Genomic DNA, 16,186 nt, shown 5'->3' on the forward strand with positions numbered 1-16,186 from the left:
TCCACCTTGCCACTCACTTGTTTCCCAAAGTGGCAGCCATGGCCACTCTAATGCCATACACAAGACCAGAGACAGGAATACCACGGAATGGCCCTTTATTTCTAGTTGGATCCATCAGTTGTATCTGACTCAGCTTGCTCGAACTCTCTGCACTGGTTTGTAGCTGACTCTTGCAAGCATGTCTTCCGGGCGTTGAATTGATTACGGTAGACACTGAGTTCCTCTCGGTATTTAGCTCTCAGGAGAGCTGCCCTTTGTTCGTAGGGCTGCTTGTCCACATCCGTCTTTGCAGACCACATCTTCCCTGAGGCCTTGGCCACCTGCACCACCGACCAGCTTGGATTCTCACTCTTGAGCTGGGCATAATGGTCTTGGCAGAAGAGTAGGAAGGATGATGGAGGCCGTCTGGGTGCGTGGGGGTCCCGCTTTCTCCTTTTCTTCCTCCTGCCGAAGTAATTCATCATCTCTTCTTGGTATCGGGCTTTGTCGAGCTTGGCCAGGGCTTCATATTTGGCCTTTTCGTGCTTTGAGATGGATCTCCATTTTTCCGAACACTTTCTAGAAAACTCTTTAAAGCCAAGGTAGGTATTGGGCTGCTGCTCCTTGAACTTGTTTCTGTAATTCAGCAAAAAGTGGATGTAAGAAGAGACATTTGCCTTAGGCTTTAGCTGGTCTCTTTTCCCCATGTTCATAAATTCATTTTCTTTTCTGGACCCAGTAATTTGGACAGCAGAGACCTTTGTCCCCCACACTCCAGAAGCAATTAGTAGATGCTCTGCTGGCGGTGAAATTTTCTGTCTGTCTGAGCTGTAGGCAAGGGTCAGCCTTTTCAGTGGTGGTGGCATTGTTGGGTCAGAGGGGACTGTGACGTCACTCACAGGCCAGCCACTCCAGGCCAGTGCTGGAGGCATTTGCATATAGGTGCTCTTATTGGTTGGCTACTTGGAGGTCAAATTTGCTCCCCATGGAAGATGATGGGTTATCCAGGGAAGGCTCTAGAGCAGCCGTGCCCCCTGCAGTCTTTCTCCCTGGCTTCCTGGAGGCAGCGTGCTGGGCTCAGGTGGGGAGCTCTCCATCCTTTGGATGCAGTAACGAGCCACAGGATCTGCCTTCCTCACCGCACGATTGTCAAGATGCCTTCTCAGCCTTTCCAAAGACAGCCTGGAAATAATGAACATGAGGAAGTGGATGGCTCCAGAGCTGTCATGATGAAATGTGAAGCCTTTCCGTTTGCCTTGAACAGGGGCAGCTCCTACTATACAAAGAGTTTAGTAGTAACTCTAAAAATAATCAAGTATGACAGCTGTGACTCGCTTCCTGTCAGGACAAAGTTATCTAATATAAAACCCAAGCGCTTGGCCTCTAAGTCTGAACTCTTCGTTTCTCTGAAATGAATTGGGTGGGGATGAGGGTGGGGATTGGGGAAGAAGGGAGGAGACCCTTAAGGTTGTACTAATATTACACCAGAGCCCATGAAAATGAGATAGAAAATCATTGGCCTAACAGGAGGCCCCCTGTTCTCATCCCAGAGGTCCCCGTTTCTTGGGGTTAGAGCGCAAAGCTCTAGCAACTATACTCAAACTAGTCGGCTTCGGGCTTTTGGGGGGAAAAGCTGCAAATATTTTAATAGTCTTCCAACTGGAGGGAAAAGAAACGAAGAGTACCATTTCCTGACCTTTGGACACTGTGGGGTGCTTCCTTGAATGGTCTTGGAGTTGCTATAACTCAGGGGTTGTTGATAGAACCAAGTTTACCAGGCTAGAACACCGAGCCTCATTAGCGTAAACATTAACATATTTAAGGTAGAACAGCCACTAACTGGTTGGAGTCTGGATTTGATCCGATTAGCCCGACTCAAGCCTGTGCTGCATCCCGCCTGCACAGATACTGCAGCCTTGGTGGCCTGGAGTCTGAGTGCCTGGCCTCAGCAGCTGAGCCTAACAAACTCGCCTCAGACTAGACCACCACATTTTTTAAAATTATTTCTATTTATTTATTTGACTGTGTCGGGTCTTAGTTGAAGCATGTGGGCTTTCTCTAGTTGTGGTGTGTGGGCTCAGTTGCCCCACAACATGTGGGATCTTAGTCCCCTGGCCAGGGATTGAACCTGAGTCCCCTGCATTAGAAGGCAGATTCTTAACCACTGGACCATTAGGGAGGTGCCTAGAGCACATTGTGAATTTTTGCCAAGACTTTTGCCAAGACTGATTGCAAGTTCCATCTTATATAAAATTGACTAGAGTCTTCAAGCCTAATTCCTAGCCCCAAATTGCAACACGGTAGTTGGGCTACTTCAGCCAGTCCCTTCCCAAGCCTGTGATGTCTTATCTGTGGGATCAACGATGTGCAATCAATGTTCTACTGGCCAGGCAACACCCTCCCAGTGACTTGCTGTAAGTTTGTGGCTGGAGTGGGAGGGCTGTAGGATATCAGATGCCAGCCCCAGCAATCCAGGCCAGCGACGGGGGCAGAAAGGTCTGGCCTGTGGGAACTGGTTACTCTGGGGACACTTCTTAGCCTAGGGAGCTTTTTTCCCCACTCTGGTTCCTTCTCCCAAGGCTAGAGGTTGGCTCATCTGCTTGCTGGACTTGAGTGGATGGGTTGTGAGGAAGAACTTGTCTAATGTGCATACATGTTCATCAGGTTCAGCTCAGATGCACAAAAGACCCCAGCACCTTATCTGTGTCTCCGTTCACAACCTTCCACCCTCCCCCCCAACTCAGGATGATAAGATCTAGAAACATCAGCCCCATGATAACCATCTGCCAGAGCCTAGCAGATCTAGGAAGAGAAGAGAGTATGGCCTTTGGTGGTGGGGCCACACTCCCAACTTGGCAGGGTGAAGCAGGGGACTCCTTCATCTGGTGGAGCTGCAGGAAGAATAAATGCACCTGACTTTCTCAACTGATGCCTTGTGCACAGGTATCTGAGGTTTGTTCCTTTCCATCTTTCATGCCTGCTGCTTGTTCTGGGAAGCTGACCCATATGGACCATATCAGTGGCTCCTGTGCCCTCTGGCTTCCATTTCAGTTTGGCCAGTGGGGACCCTGACAGGAGATCACGGAGGGAGGGATCTGGCTCCTTCCCTGCAAGGTTGCCTGGAGCTGTCTCCTCATCTCTGGACTGCAAGTCCTGACTCCTCTTAAGCATCCTCTCTAAATGACTCTGTCCTTCCAGCTTCCCTGTCCTGTCCCCTCCAGCTGAGGGGGTAAGAGCTCTACCTTTACTAGCCTCTGAGGCCTCTGCTCTCCCCTGTGGCTTTCTAACACCTTGCCTTTCCCTTGGTAAATAGCCGCTTTGTTAAACACTCCTCAAATTATCCTAATTTGAGTGGCCATCTGTTGCCTGCTGGGACCCTGACCTGTATGCCATGTTTCTAACCTCCCACATGGACAGCAAACAGCCATGGAGGTGGAGAAATAAAGCAAGTGTGGGCATCCCTCCAAAGTAGAAGGGTGTCGAGCTTCTGGAGGCCTGTGTGCTGGGTGGTACCATGGTGGAGAAGGGCCTGCAGGGGCTGCTGTGCCAGCCAGGAGCAGGCAGGACAAGGCCACATGGCTTAGGAAGAAGTGTCTAATGTCCTCTGTATTATGAGATGACCTCCAGACAGGGGCGCTGCTCTGGAGGCCAGGTAGTGAATACTGCAGGCTTATGGACCACACATTTTCTGTTGCAAGTTAGTTTTCAGCTCTGCCATCATAGCTCAGAAGGAGCCAGAGACCACACCCAAACAAATGAGTGGCTGTGCCCAGATAAAAATCACAAACACAGGCAGTGTGGGCTGAGGGTCATAAGCCTGACCACCCCAGTCTAGAGATGTGAGTTCAGCATTTGCAAACTTTTGGATTGCAGTCTACAATAGGAAATGTATTCTATAAGTAAGAAAGCGTTAGTCGCTCAGTCGTACACGACTCTTTGCGACCCCATGGACTGCAGCCCACCAGGCTCCTCTGTCCATGAGATTTTCCAGGCAAGGATACCGGAGTGGGTTGCCATTTCCTTCTCCAGGGGATCTTCCCAACCCAGGGATCGAACCCGGGTCTCCTACACTACAGGCAGATTCTTTGCCGACTGAGCTACCAGGGAAGCCCAGTGTATTCTGTACCATGACCCACTTATGTACATGCTTTCAGTGCCGCTAGCGGGTGCTCTGTTCTAAGAACATCACCTGCATCATCTCATTTCATCCTTGTGACCACCCTGTGTGGGAGGTGGGGGTAGGGGTGCTATTTTTGCCCCCATTATAAAGTCTCTGAGCACATAAAGTTTTCAGAAAAAAAAAGTTTTATGAAAATAAACTTGTTATGTGTGTGATGTACTCTTTTCTTTTCCATTCTATACTCTTTTAATCTGCTGTACTTTATTTTCTTTTTTAAAATGCACCCCTGGGACTTCCCTGGCCGTCGGGCGGTTAAGACATTGTGCCTTCCGACGCAGGGCACACAGCTTTGATCCCTGGTCAGGAGTTAAGATCCTGCATGCTACGTGGCCTGGCCAAAAATAAATAAATACAAATAAAATGCACCCCACAGTCTGATCTTGTGAATGGGTCACAATCCAGGGATAGATTTGAAAAACACTTGTCTATGTAGGCTGGGATGGAGCCCCCACCTCAGAGGTTGTGAGAGCCTCTTCACTCAGCAGTGATAACATGAAGTGGAAAGAGCATGGCCTCTGGAGCCAGACAGACACTGAGCTCCAATGCGAGCTTTGCCACGTAGTAGCTGGGGGACTTTTGGCAAGTCTGGCTTGTTACAGTCTTGGCTGGATGTGGAGTGAAATGATCAAGGTGAGGATTAATTGAAAGGATGGGAGTAAAGCGCCTGACACTGCCCCTCCCCTGCAGTGTGGGCAGGACTTGGGACTCACTTCTAATGAGTAGAGTATGGAGAGGGACAGGTGACATCTCTATAGTGGAGGAAGGGGGCAGATGCTACAGCAACCAAGGAATCCACCTGAAGGCCATTGGTAATAGACCAACTGATATGACACCCGCCTTCTACAATGTGATGATAAAAACATCTCACCCAGTGGTATTCTTCCCCCAAATCCATAATCCTGGTGTAATCAGGAGAAAATATCAGACCAAGCCAAATTAAACGCCAGTCTGCAACCCACTCCAGTGTTCTTGCCTGGAGAATCCCAGGGACGGGGGAGCCTGGTGGGCTGCCGTCTATGGGGTCGCACAGAGCCGGACACGACTGAGGCGACTTAGCAGCAGCAGCAGCAGCAGCTGCAAAATACTTGATCAGTACAAAAGTGTCAAAATCTTGAGAAAACAAGGAAAGCTTGAGAAACTGACAGCCTAGAGAAGATTCTGTAGGTGTGATGACTCCATGCCCAAGAAATACTGGACTGGATCCTGGAGCAAAAGGAGGCCTTAGTGGGAAACCTGGGGGAAATGAGAATGAAGTCTTCCACTGAACCAATAGCACTATACCAATGTGGTTTTGCCGCATGGCCCATGGTTTTATGTAAGATGCTAATGTTAGGGGAAGCTGGGGGAGGGGTATACAGGAAATTTCTGTACTGTCTTTGCTATTCTGTTCTCATTTCAAAATAAGTTGTTTTTCATCTCCCCAGCTGATAGGAATATGTACCCAGGGTTGAGGCACCCTGTTCTTAATCCTTCTCCGGGAATCCTAGGGGCACATTTTACCCTCACTTGCAGCAGTTGTATGCTCCTGGCAGACCTTCTCATCACAGCGTTTCTCAAATTTGGGGGCAAGCATCAACTTTGGGGAACTTTAAAAATCCCAGGTCACAACAAGAGCAACCCGAAAAAGTAGTTGGCAGAGGCACGTGGTAACTGCCGTGATGCGCTCTCCTGCCTGCCCTGCTGCGGTTCCTCCTGGGGGGTGGGGATCGTCGCTGCTCTTGCCCTCTGAGCAAGGCACCTGTGGCACGTGGAAAGCTGGCTCCACAAAGAGGTCCATGTCCTAAGCCCCAAAGCCCGTGAATACATTACCTTACATGGCAAAGGGAACTTCGCAGATATGATTATGTTAAGGATTTGGGGATGGGAAGATTATCCTGGATTATCCGCGTGGGCCTGATGTAATCACATGGGTCCTTGTAAGAGGAAAGCAGGAGTTTCAGAGTTAGAGACTGAGATGTGATAACAGACATAGAGGGTCAGAGAGACTTGAAGAGGCCACACTGGTGGCTTTGAAGGTATGGAAAGAGACCGCAGGGGGAGAAACGAAGGTGACTTACTAAAAGTTGGCAAAGGCAAGCCAACAGATCTCACCTCTAAAGCCTCCGGAGAGAGTGCAACCCCACAGACACCTCGACCTTGGCATGGCGATGCCCACTTTGACTTCCAGAATTGTCAGAAAATAAATCTGTGTTGCTTCAAGCCACTGAATCTGCAGTGATTTGTGAAAGCTGCACTAGAAAATGAACACGGTTATCTTTCGTATCCAGCTAGTGGTCTGTAACTATCCCGGTGCTATCCTAACCCCCGCTTGTGTTAATAAAGATGAGAAATTTATGCCACTGCTGATTGGATTAGTTGAGGGAGCAAGGAGCGTGATCTACTCAATTTTACACACTTCTTCACTCACTGGCTGACTCATTAAGTCACTAATTCACTCATTGGCTTACCAGTTAATTCACGCTTACCGTCTTTCAGTTCATTCACTCACCACTCATGTGCACACACATGCATGCACACACACACACACACACACACACCCTCAATCAGTAGCTGTGAGTTGCTGGAGCAGTGTGACTGCTGCTTTCACGGCCGTTAATAAGCAGTGTTTGAGGGATGGATATGTTTCAGGAAGGAAGGTGGTGGTAGAGAAGCATCTGCCACTTCCTGGAAGCCAGATGGGCGAAGGAGGCAAGGTCATAGGTAGATCTAGGCTCTTTGGTGCTGACCTTATGCCAAGAAATGTTACTCAATCAGATGTGACTGTGATAGTTCAATAAAAATGATGATAATGCTTTAGGTAGATCAGCTCCAAAAGCCTACAGAGAGATTATGCACATGCAGACTTCATAATGCTGATTTCTTAGACTGATACATGGATCGTAGTTATGTAAGATGCTAATATTAGGGGAAGCTGGGGGAGGGGTGTACAGGAAATTTCTGTACTGTCTTTGCAACTATTCACATTTCACAGCAGTGAGTGGAAGAGTCAGTTCTCACACTCAGGTTTGTTTGAAGTCTGTGTGTTTAGCCTCTGATGGTGGTCTAGGAACTTCCTTGAGGCCAGGGAGAAGGCGGAGCTGGGAAGGAACAAGGCCAAGTATTGCAGGAGGAGGGCAGGTGGAAAGAGAAGGTGTCTACATTCAGCACTTACGGGGCTCAGGGAGACTTTTCCCGTCAGGTGGATCCTTGTTGCAGACACATCTGGTGAAGTTGTCCCCAGGTCATAGGATGCCCTGAGTCCAGCAGGTGGACTGACCTAGATGGCTGAACCTACCAGCATCTGCAGGTACACACAGAGACTGGGTCCACTTCCCTGGGCCGAGGCTGGCCAAAGCCAAGTACGGGGTCAGCATCCAGCCCAGGGGACTATGTGGACAGGAAATGGGACAGATGATCAGGTGTAAGAATAGGGTCAGCGTGGTAGGGGGCAGGCGTACCTGTCCGCCTTTGGCAGGATGCAGCAAAGGGGAAGGCAATGAGATCTAGAACAAGACCAAGTTTGGGGAGTTAGTCCCCCAGCCAGCTGTGGGTACCTCTCGCTGGCAGAAGCCCTTCCTGACACCCAGAGGAAGAAGCCTGGCCCCTGATGTTTCCATCCAAGCCCCTGCCTCTTTCAGCCACAGTGCCTAGCTCCCTTCTTTCAAGCACACTCCTTCTTTGGGAGAGTGGTCCCCAAAATCAGTCCTGGGGGTTCCAGCAGGAGCCCATGCCCAGGGCCCCAGGAGTGGGCACAACCCCAGCTAGACTACTCAGAGGCTCTCAGTGAGCTGGTTCTAACTGGACCCAAGGGAAGAGATCATCTCTCTGGAGGTGAAGCTAGGAGGGTAAATCAGGGAGCTGGTAACTGTGGCCATAGTCCCAGCCTCCAGTCTGCCATCTGCAACAGAGTGGAAGAAGCTGGCAAACAGCACAGCAGAGATGGGCCCAGAAAGACAGGCCTGTGGCATCTGAGTCATTGGATTTAGTCATCCCTGGAGCCAGCTACAGTGTGACGACAGCAGCCGATAATTTCTTCTCTGCCCCACTCTGATTTGGTCTGGGCTTCGGCCACTTGAAACCATGAATATAAGGCATTAGCTTAGGTGTGATGGGGGCGAGTGATATAATCCAGGAACCCTTCCCTCCCCCATTTCCAAGTCTTCCTTCCTGTCTCCTTCCTCTCCCCACTGCTTGTGTCTGCTCTACATAATGGCCGGGTCTCTGGTTTGTTGTTCAGAGAGTATATGGACAGCGTTGGCACATCTTGGCCCCTCCATCAGCATGAATGTTCTTGAGCACTTAGTGTGTGCCACATCCTGTACTGAGAGCTTGTAAGCCCATTATCTCACGTAAACCACCTAGAGTTCTATGAGTAGGGTGCTGTTATCCATATTAAATACATGGGGAGACTGAGACGCAAAGCAGGTCAGTTCCTTGCCCGGAGTTAGACAGCTGGGAAGTGTAGAGCTGAGACTTGAACCCAGTAAGTGCTTTCCGGGGCCCACATGCTTAACTCTGCCCCAAACTGCGCTGGATTCAGTAAATGTTAGTTCCTTTGCCCACAAGTCTGCCTTGCTGCATGGAGCTATGACCCGGCCATGAATGATGGTTGCTGTGTCTTGGAGGCTCAGCAGGAGTTTATGCGCGTTGCCTTGAATCGCAGCAGTCGCACTGTAAAATGCACCCTGGGGAAAGAGAGGCTCAGAGAGGGAAAGCAACCTCCTCTAGGTCACAGAGCCCATGGATGTGGTGGCAGGATCAGAATCTAGCTCATCTGACTCTAGGATAGCTTCCTTGCTGACCTTCACATCGCAATCCCCAGGACAGTTTAGCCCACCTATTCTCCAGCCACCTGGGAGACTCACTCCCTCAGCTATGGCTTCAGAGCTGCTAAACCATCAGGCAGGGCTGGCTAGCTGCCTCGTGGAGGAGGAGAAGGAACGTTGAGGATGCTCAGACTCAGAATGGCAGTCGAGTGGCAGGCAAAGGCTGGCGTGGGAGTCTCCTCGATCAGCCATCTGCAAACATTGCCTCTGGATGAGAAGTATTATCCAAATGTAATCCCCAGAGGCCTCTAGAAGGCAGGCATTGCCACCCTCCCTGGAATGAGGGCAGGTCCCTTCTCCAAGTCCTGTCTGCAGTGACAGGCAGAAGCTGGGCAAGGCTGAGGAGGCAGAGCTGATGGAGGCCAGGCTGGGGCTGCCGGAGGTGGGGAGGGGAGGTGACCGCCAAGTGTACTGGTGACATGGGGCCATGGAGTGGCCCTGCACTGTGCTGTTACCAGAGTAGATGCAGCATCCTTATTCCCCAGGGAGATGAGGCCAGGCTGTGCTGGGGTCTGCTTAATCCCTGCGTTCTCTGGAGTGTCGGGTTCAAGGCACTGACTCTACCTAAGCAAGGGAGTAAAATAGTTGACATTTGCAAGATACCTACTGTGTGTCAGTAGTCCTGGACACATGATATGCAAGAGCACAGGTATCCCATTGCACAGATGGAGAAACTGAGGCTCAGAGAACTGCGAGCACATGCCTACATTTCACAGCTACTTAACCATTGAGCCCAGATTCAAATACAGGGAGAGACAGAGACCAGAACCAGGAAGGAGAGAGGGTCTAGGTAGCATGTGAGCACGCCTCGGTCACCAGGCTCCTGAAGCCGGTGCCCTGTTCCTGAGCCACGCCTGGTGGGAGCTGACTTTAGCATCTTCGGGTATGGGGCCATCGGGTCTCCAAGCTGGATCTCAGGTCTATCTGCAGCAACAGAGACTTGAGCTGGGGGCAGGGAGTGGTCACCTGGGGGCCAGGCAGCTGACCAGGGCCCAGACTTCTCTTAGATTGTGTCCCAGTCAGACCAGAGCACATGCGGATGGAGGCGTGCAGACGTACGAGGCTTAGGACATCTTATAAGAGTGATGCAATGAGGTGGGAGAGGCAGCAACAGAGGTGGGAGAGATGATGCTGGAACACTCTTTTCCCGTCTCCACCAGGAGAGCCAAGCCTGTGGGGCCTTCTGTAATCAACATGTGTGTAGAGTCCCATCAGCTGATCGGTCCAGTGTGGGTCACATGGCCACCCCCAATCCATCCAGCTATGGCCCAAGGCCAAGAGGCTGCCCCTTCCAGGAGCTGTGGGTCGAGGGAGGGAGACTGATCGTCAGAGCTTCTACTCAGAAAAGAGTAGAGCTGCCCGATTTAGAGCTGGAGACAGAAACAGAGAGAGTTGAGCATCCTCTGAGAAGTTGTGGGGGATCCACCACAAGCCCTCATGCCCAGATCTCGGTACCCAGCACAAGTTCCCATCTCCAGATCCAACCCCATTCTGTTCACGTTAGCCTCAAGGGCACAGCCTCTCCCCAGAGGCAGGGGAACCCTCACCAGGAAGCCATGCCCAATGGGCAGCTGAGCTAGGGGTAGAAGGAACTGACACCCCAAGCCAGTCCCCGGACCTTCTCAGTGTGCTCCTCGCTCATCTCACAGCCCATCGTGATGACACTCTCATCCCCGCAGCAAACACAGCCAGGGGTCCTGTCCCCCAGCCCTCGGTGGCTCAGCCACACACCCTCCAGGGAGCGGTGCATCTGGAGGAAGTGCATTTCCCTGCTGTAGTTTGCGTGGGTCCCTGGAGCTCACAACCCTGGTAATTTGTCGAGTTTATTGACTTGCTTCTGGGAAAGAGAGCACATTTGCCCACGTCGATTACCAAACTCCACTGTTGCTGCACTGGGGCCATGTCACCATGAAAAAAGCTTCCCCAAAAGGTAACAGCAGCTGCCAAGAGCCTGGGGAGCACAGAGAGGTCTGAGGGACTGAACAGGGGGCTGCACATCTCCATGGGAGACCGAGATGAAACCTGTATGCGCCCCGAGCCACTCTTCAATGTCCCCAGGCTTCCCTGCTCGTCTGCCTTTTCCTCTGCTTTCCCCACCTGTGCCCGCTGCTTCCTCCAGCAGGACTTCATTCATTCTTAAAGTCATTGAGTCAAGCATTCCTTTTTCCTGTGAGCAGCATTTCCTGAGCCCTTCCCGTGTGTCAGGCACTCACGAAGTACTGAGAGAAGAACTAAATGAGAAGGAAATAGTTCCTGTCTTCAGGGAGCTCACAGCTTTGTGGGGAAGCAGATTCTTGTGTGATGTGTGATGAGACAAGTGCTCTGATGGAGAAAGTGCAAGGATTCTTTGCAAGAGAAAATGAGATACTCAGGAGAAGCCCACCAGTCTTCCTGGAGCCAGTGGCTATAAGATGACCCTGGATGTTTCAAAAGGAAGTAGCTAGAAAAAGGGTGGGGAGAGTTTGGCCAGGAAGTGAGTTCTTGATCTTTAGAAACACTAAGAACAGACCTTGACTGACCCTGTGTCCAGAATGCTGGAGCTGGGATTTGTGCCTTGCCAGGCAGCAGGCCTGGGAGGCCTCTGAAGTTCTCCAAGTTCTGAGGCTAGCTGTTTCCGGGGAATTCCCTGGCCGTCCAGTGGTTAGGGCTCCACGCTTCCACTTCAGGAGGCCCAGGATCCACCCCTGGTCAGGGAAGATCCCACCTGCCTCTCCATGTGGCCAAAAACAAACACAAAAGACTAGCTGACCCCATTCTCTTGATCACAAAGGGGACAGCATTCAGAAAGATGCCCCAGGACTTCCCTAGTGGTGCAGGGGCTAAGATTCCACACTCCCAATGCAGGGGGCCTGGCCAGGGAACTAGAGCATCTAAGAGTCTGCATGCCACAGCTAAGACCCAGTGCAGCCGAATACATAAATAAAACAAACAAATGTTTTTTTAAAAAAAGAAAAGATACCACACTGTGGAAAGCAAGAGACTGCCATTTGCATGATCACTCATTCATTCAATCATTCACAAACTTGTGCCATAAAAGTGCCTGTACCCTCTCCCTCCAAGCAGCTCCTGGAGTTGCTGGCACTCTCAGGCTTGATAGACCTTCCTGCTCGAGGCCCCACGGCGCTCTCAGCACCCGCTGCCTGTGGGCCGTCTCCCACCCCCACCTCCAACGCCTGTGCACCCTCCGCTCCCACCAGCTGAGCCTGGGATTTTCTGAGAATCGGATAGGTTCGTTGCCAGCTCTCTTGGTGCCAGTCATACTTGTTATTTTAATTATGTGACTTAAATTAAACATCACATAAACTGATGAAATATGAGTGTGAAAGGAAGTAGAGTTGTGCCTCTAGAAACTAAATTGAATGCTTTGGCATAGTTCCATGAAGGAGATGCTCTGAAAAGAACTGCTTCCTAAATATTAGGTGTGAATGAGGGAGAGAACAGCATGCCGCTGAACCGATTCCATCAGGGTGGGGACCAGGCCTGTCTTGCCCGCTGCTGCATTCCCAGTACTTAGCACAATGCCTGGCACATCGCAGATGCCCTATAAATATGTGTAGACTGGATGAGCGGTGGCAAAATTGAAACCAGTGAGCGATGCCTTATGGGTGGGGTTTATATAAGATAGACAATGCAGAGAAGAAACCTATGGTCAAAGGAAAGACCTTGCTCTGGCGTTGCATGGACTCACCAAAAAAAAAAAAAAAAGTACCTTCAAGTATATTTATATTGTAATGAAACGTTTAAGCCATGAATGTATGCTTTTATTATTCCCCACTTCCCAGGTGGCACTAGTGGTAAAGAATCCAACTGCCAGTGCAGGAGACACAGGAGACGTGGGTTTGATCCTTGGGTCAGGAAGATCCCCTGGAGGAGGGCATGACAACCCACTCCAGTGTTCTTGCCTGGAGAATCCCATGGACAGAGGAGCCTGATGGGCTGCAGTCCACGGGGTCGCAGAGAATTGGACATGACTGAAGTGACTTAGCATGCACTTAGAAATTATTTTTTACAAACCAACTGCATCATTTGCAAGGCTTCAACAGTCAATGTCCATAAACTCTGTAAAGGGCAAGATAAATATTTTTGGCATTGTGGGTTCTAGTTGCTGTCACAACAACTCAGCACTGCCTTTGTAACATGAAAGCAGACAATATGTAAATGAATGAGCGCACTTGTGACCCAGTGAAACTCTACTGACAAAAGAGACCGCTCAGTGTAGCTTATCAACCCGGTTCTCGGGGACCGATTTGCTCTGTATGCTAGGCACTCTGCTGCGCTGCTAAACACATGGAGACAGAAAATTCTGCTCTGGTGCTTGTGGAGCTCGCCTTTGAGTGAGCGAGGTGGTCATCGAGTCAGAAGATGGTTACTATTTGCTGTGCTCAGAACAACAGTGGGGCATGTCCCAGGTACAGAGGGAAACGCGCAGGGCACTGCTGCTCCCATGGGGGCAGGGAGAGGGGGAGGAGAGCAAAGGAGGCATTTGGTTAGGTTTATGAGATCAGTGAGATTTTCCCAGGTAGTCAGATGGGGCAGCAGGGAACAGCATTCTAGGCAGAGGGAACAGCATATGCAAAGACACGGAGACTGGAAAGTGTCTGGAGCTCAAAGTTGGTGTCACAAAAGGGAGAAGGAAGATATAAAAAAGATTAGGCTCCTGGAGCCAGGCTTCCCTGGTGGCTCAAACAGTAAAGAATCTGCCCACAAGGCAGAAGACACAGGTTTGATCCCTAGGTTAGGAAGGCCCCCTGGAGAAGGCATGGCAGCCCACTTCAGTATTCTTGCCTGGAGAATTCTATGGACAGAGGAGCCTGGCAGGTCCATGGAATTGCAAAGAGTCGGACACAACTGAGCAACTGACCCTTGTCCTGGAGCCGGTGGACCTTGGCTTTCCTGTGAGGCAGTGACTTGAGCAGATGCCTTCACAGAGTATGGAAGATGGATGGAGGCAGAAGACCCGTCAGAAGGCTGTCTCTGTAGTGAGGGTGAGGAATGATGCAGTCACAAGGGGGAGAAGACGTGGCCACAGTTGGCCACGGGAGCGAAGGAGTGGAAGGAGTTGGGATGGTACCAGGGTGTGGTGGCTGGGAGAGTGGTGTGGACCACCGGAAGAGGAAACCCTGAGGAGCAGGAGTGATGGGGGAGGGGAAGCTTTGGTTTGTTCAGAGCACAGTAAATGACCCCCAAACATATAGTTAGGGAGGCAGGAGTTGAACCTTCATAGGGGTAGCTCAGGCGTCTCAGAACTGCCTGGGCACCCGCGGTGGGACAGGCGCTGCTGGGACCCGGAGCCTGGGGAAGCCAAGCAGCCTCTGTCCAAAGATAAGTCTAGAGGCTGGGGGACTCCAGCAGCCAAAAGGACTTGTACTCGCCCCAGGCATTCACCCAGTTCCTGGAAAATTAGTAACTTCGTGGATTTGTCTTGGGAAAAGGTTTTTTTTCTCAGTACAGCAAGAGTCCTAGGCTTTTGGCTAAAGAAAAACCAATATGGAAATCATTTGTGATGAGACTGGATGTCAGGGCTGAGTCAATAAAGGCCTGCTTCAAGGGTGAGAGGGAGCTCGGGCCGGGGAGTGGGAAGCAGCCTCCAACAAGGGCCTTGGTGCCCTTTGCCGCTGCCAGGACGTTCCCACAAGGGTTTCCCTGGTTGCATCGTGGTGTTCTCACCATCCCCCAGGGAGGGGAGCAGACAGCAAGTGGGAAGGGTAGAGGGCTTGGGAGTGCGGTGGCGAGCACATCCCATATGTCACATTCTCCCTGCTCAGCCTGAGCAATAGAAGGGTGGTTTATGCAGGGCCTGGAAAGATTCTTCAAGCCTGAATCAGATCCAGGCTGTGCACATAGCTTGGGTAAGAGATAAAGCCCACAGAAGGTGCGCTGGGAGCACAGAAGCCAGAGACTATTGACCGAGGAACAGAGGCTGCACGGAGAAGGAGACGGTGAAGCCAAACCTTGTAGATAACCGGCTTTGCAGGAACTTCTGTATCTAGGGAGCCGCGGTGGAAGAGGTGCCCTCCGGCAAGCACGGAGCCTTGTGCACAGTACGTGCTTGTGAGTGAATGAATGAGTGAATGTTCCTCTGAAGCTGTCCATGTTCAGGGATGCTGAGATTTAAACCAAGACCTCCTCATCTTCCTCCCTCTCAGTTTAAAATTAGGCAGCAATTCCTTGCAGATTACTGTTGTCATCTTGTGGGGCGTGTCTCTCAGCACCCCACATGCGGACTGTATGAGAAGCTTCTTAAGAAATGCTTTCCACGCAGTTTGCTCTGAGCTCTATTACCAGAAGCACAACTTAGAGCTTTCTGCTGAGGAACTCAAAGCCACTTTTTCCATAATCAACTACATGCATTAGAGGGAGTGATTGTTTTTTTAATTCTCCCCAAGCCAGATTCCATTAATGAAGCCCCATTTAACGGAAGTCAATTTACCAAAAAGAAAAAAAGAGTTGAGCATAATTGCTTAAATACATTTTATGTTGTACTATGGTAGCAATTTACTGGGTGAACTTGGAATTCCCCAAGCCCCCCATAGTGAAGTTAATGTGGACAGAAAGATTTGAAGGGGGGAATCTCTCTTTGTGTGTTCTCTCCTTTAATTATGATTCTAACAGGGAGCAAAATTAAAGAGGATCCTGGGGGGACGAGGGAGGGAAAGTAAAGGAACAGAATGGAATTCAGCTTCAACAGTTCCACTGCCTTCCCTGAGTACAGAGGCTCTATCTGAGATGAGTTTGAATCCCACTTCTGCTGCTTACTAGCTGTGTGAACTTGTGCAAGTTTCTTAACGTCTCTGTGCAGCCAGGTGGTGCAACGGGAAGGGGCATAGACAGCAGCAGGTGCAAAGGCTTGGGTACGTGCATGTATACTCAGTCGTGTCCAACTCTTTGCCATGCCATGGACTATAGCCCATCAGGCTCCTCTGTCCCGAATTTCCAGGCAAGAATACTTGAATGGGTTACCATTTCCTTCTCCAGAGGATCCTCCTGGCCCAGGGATCAAGCCCACATCTCCTGCATGGGCAGGTGGGTTCTTTACCACTGTGCCGCCTGTACAAAGGCAGAGAGGCACAAAAAAAGCAGTGCACATAAGGTCTTCTGTTTGAGTGCACAGTGATGTGTGTGTGTGTCTATGTGTGTATGTGTGTCTATGTGTGTGTGTGTCTGTGTGTGTGTCCATGTGTGTGTGTGTCTATGTGTGTGTCTATGTGTGTGTGTGTCTGTG

The 16,186-nt window shown here is 50.6% G+C and overlaps 2 protein-coding genes across 2 annotated transcripts in view; one reads left to right on the top strand and one right to left on the bottom strand.

Moving 5' to 3' along the window:
• Positions 1-16,186, top strand: part of CSMD2 (CUB and Sushi multiple domains 2) — a 689,054-nt gene that overhangs the window by 322,009 nt on the left and 350,859 nt on the right. The gene's annotated exons all lie outside the window — the stretch shown is intronic.
• HMGB4 (high mobility group box 4) lies at positions 62-838 on the bottom strand. The gene has a single exon (XM_019957913.2). It carries the CDS (start codon positions 690-692, stop codon positions 102-104), a length of 591 nt encoding a protein of 196 aa, XP_019813472.1. The 5' UTR covers positions 693-838; the 3' UTR covers positions 62-101.

This window comes from Bos indicus, chromosome 3 (genome assembly GCF_029378745.1).
Source record: "Bos indicus isolate NIAB-ARS_2022 breed Sahiwal x Tharparkar chromosome 3, NIAB-ARS_B.indTharparkar_mat_pri_1.0, whole genome shotgun sequence".
Classification (NCBI taxonomy): domain Eukaryota; kingdom Metazoa; phylum Chordata; class Mammalia; order Artiodactyla; family Bovidae; genus Bos; species Bos indicus.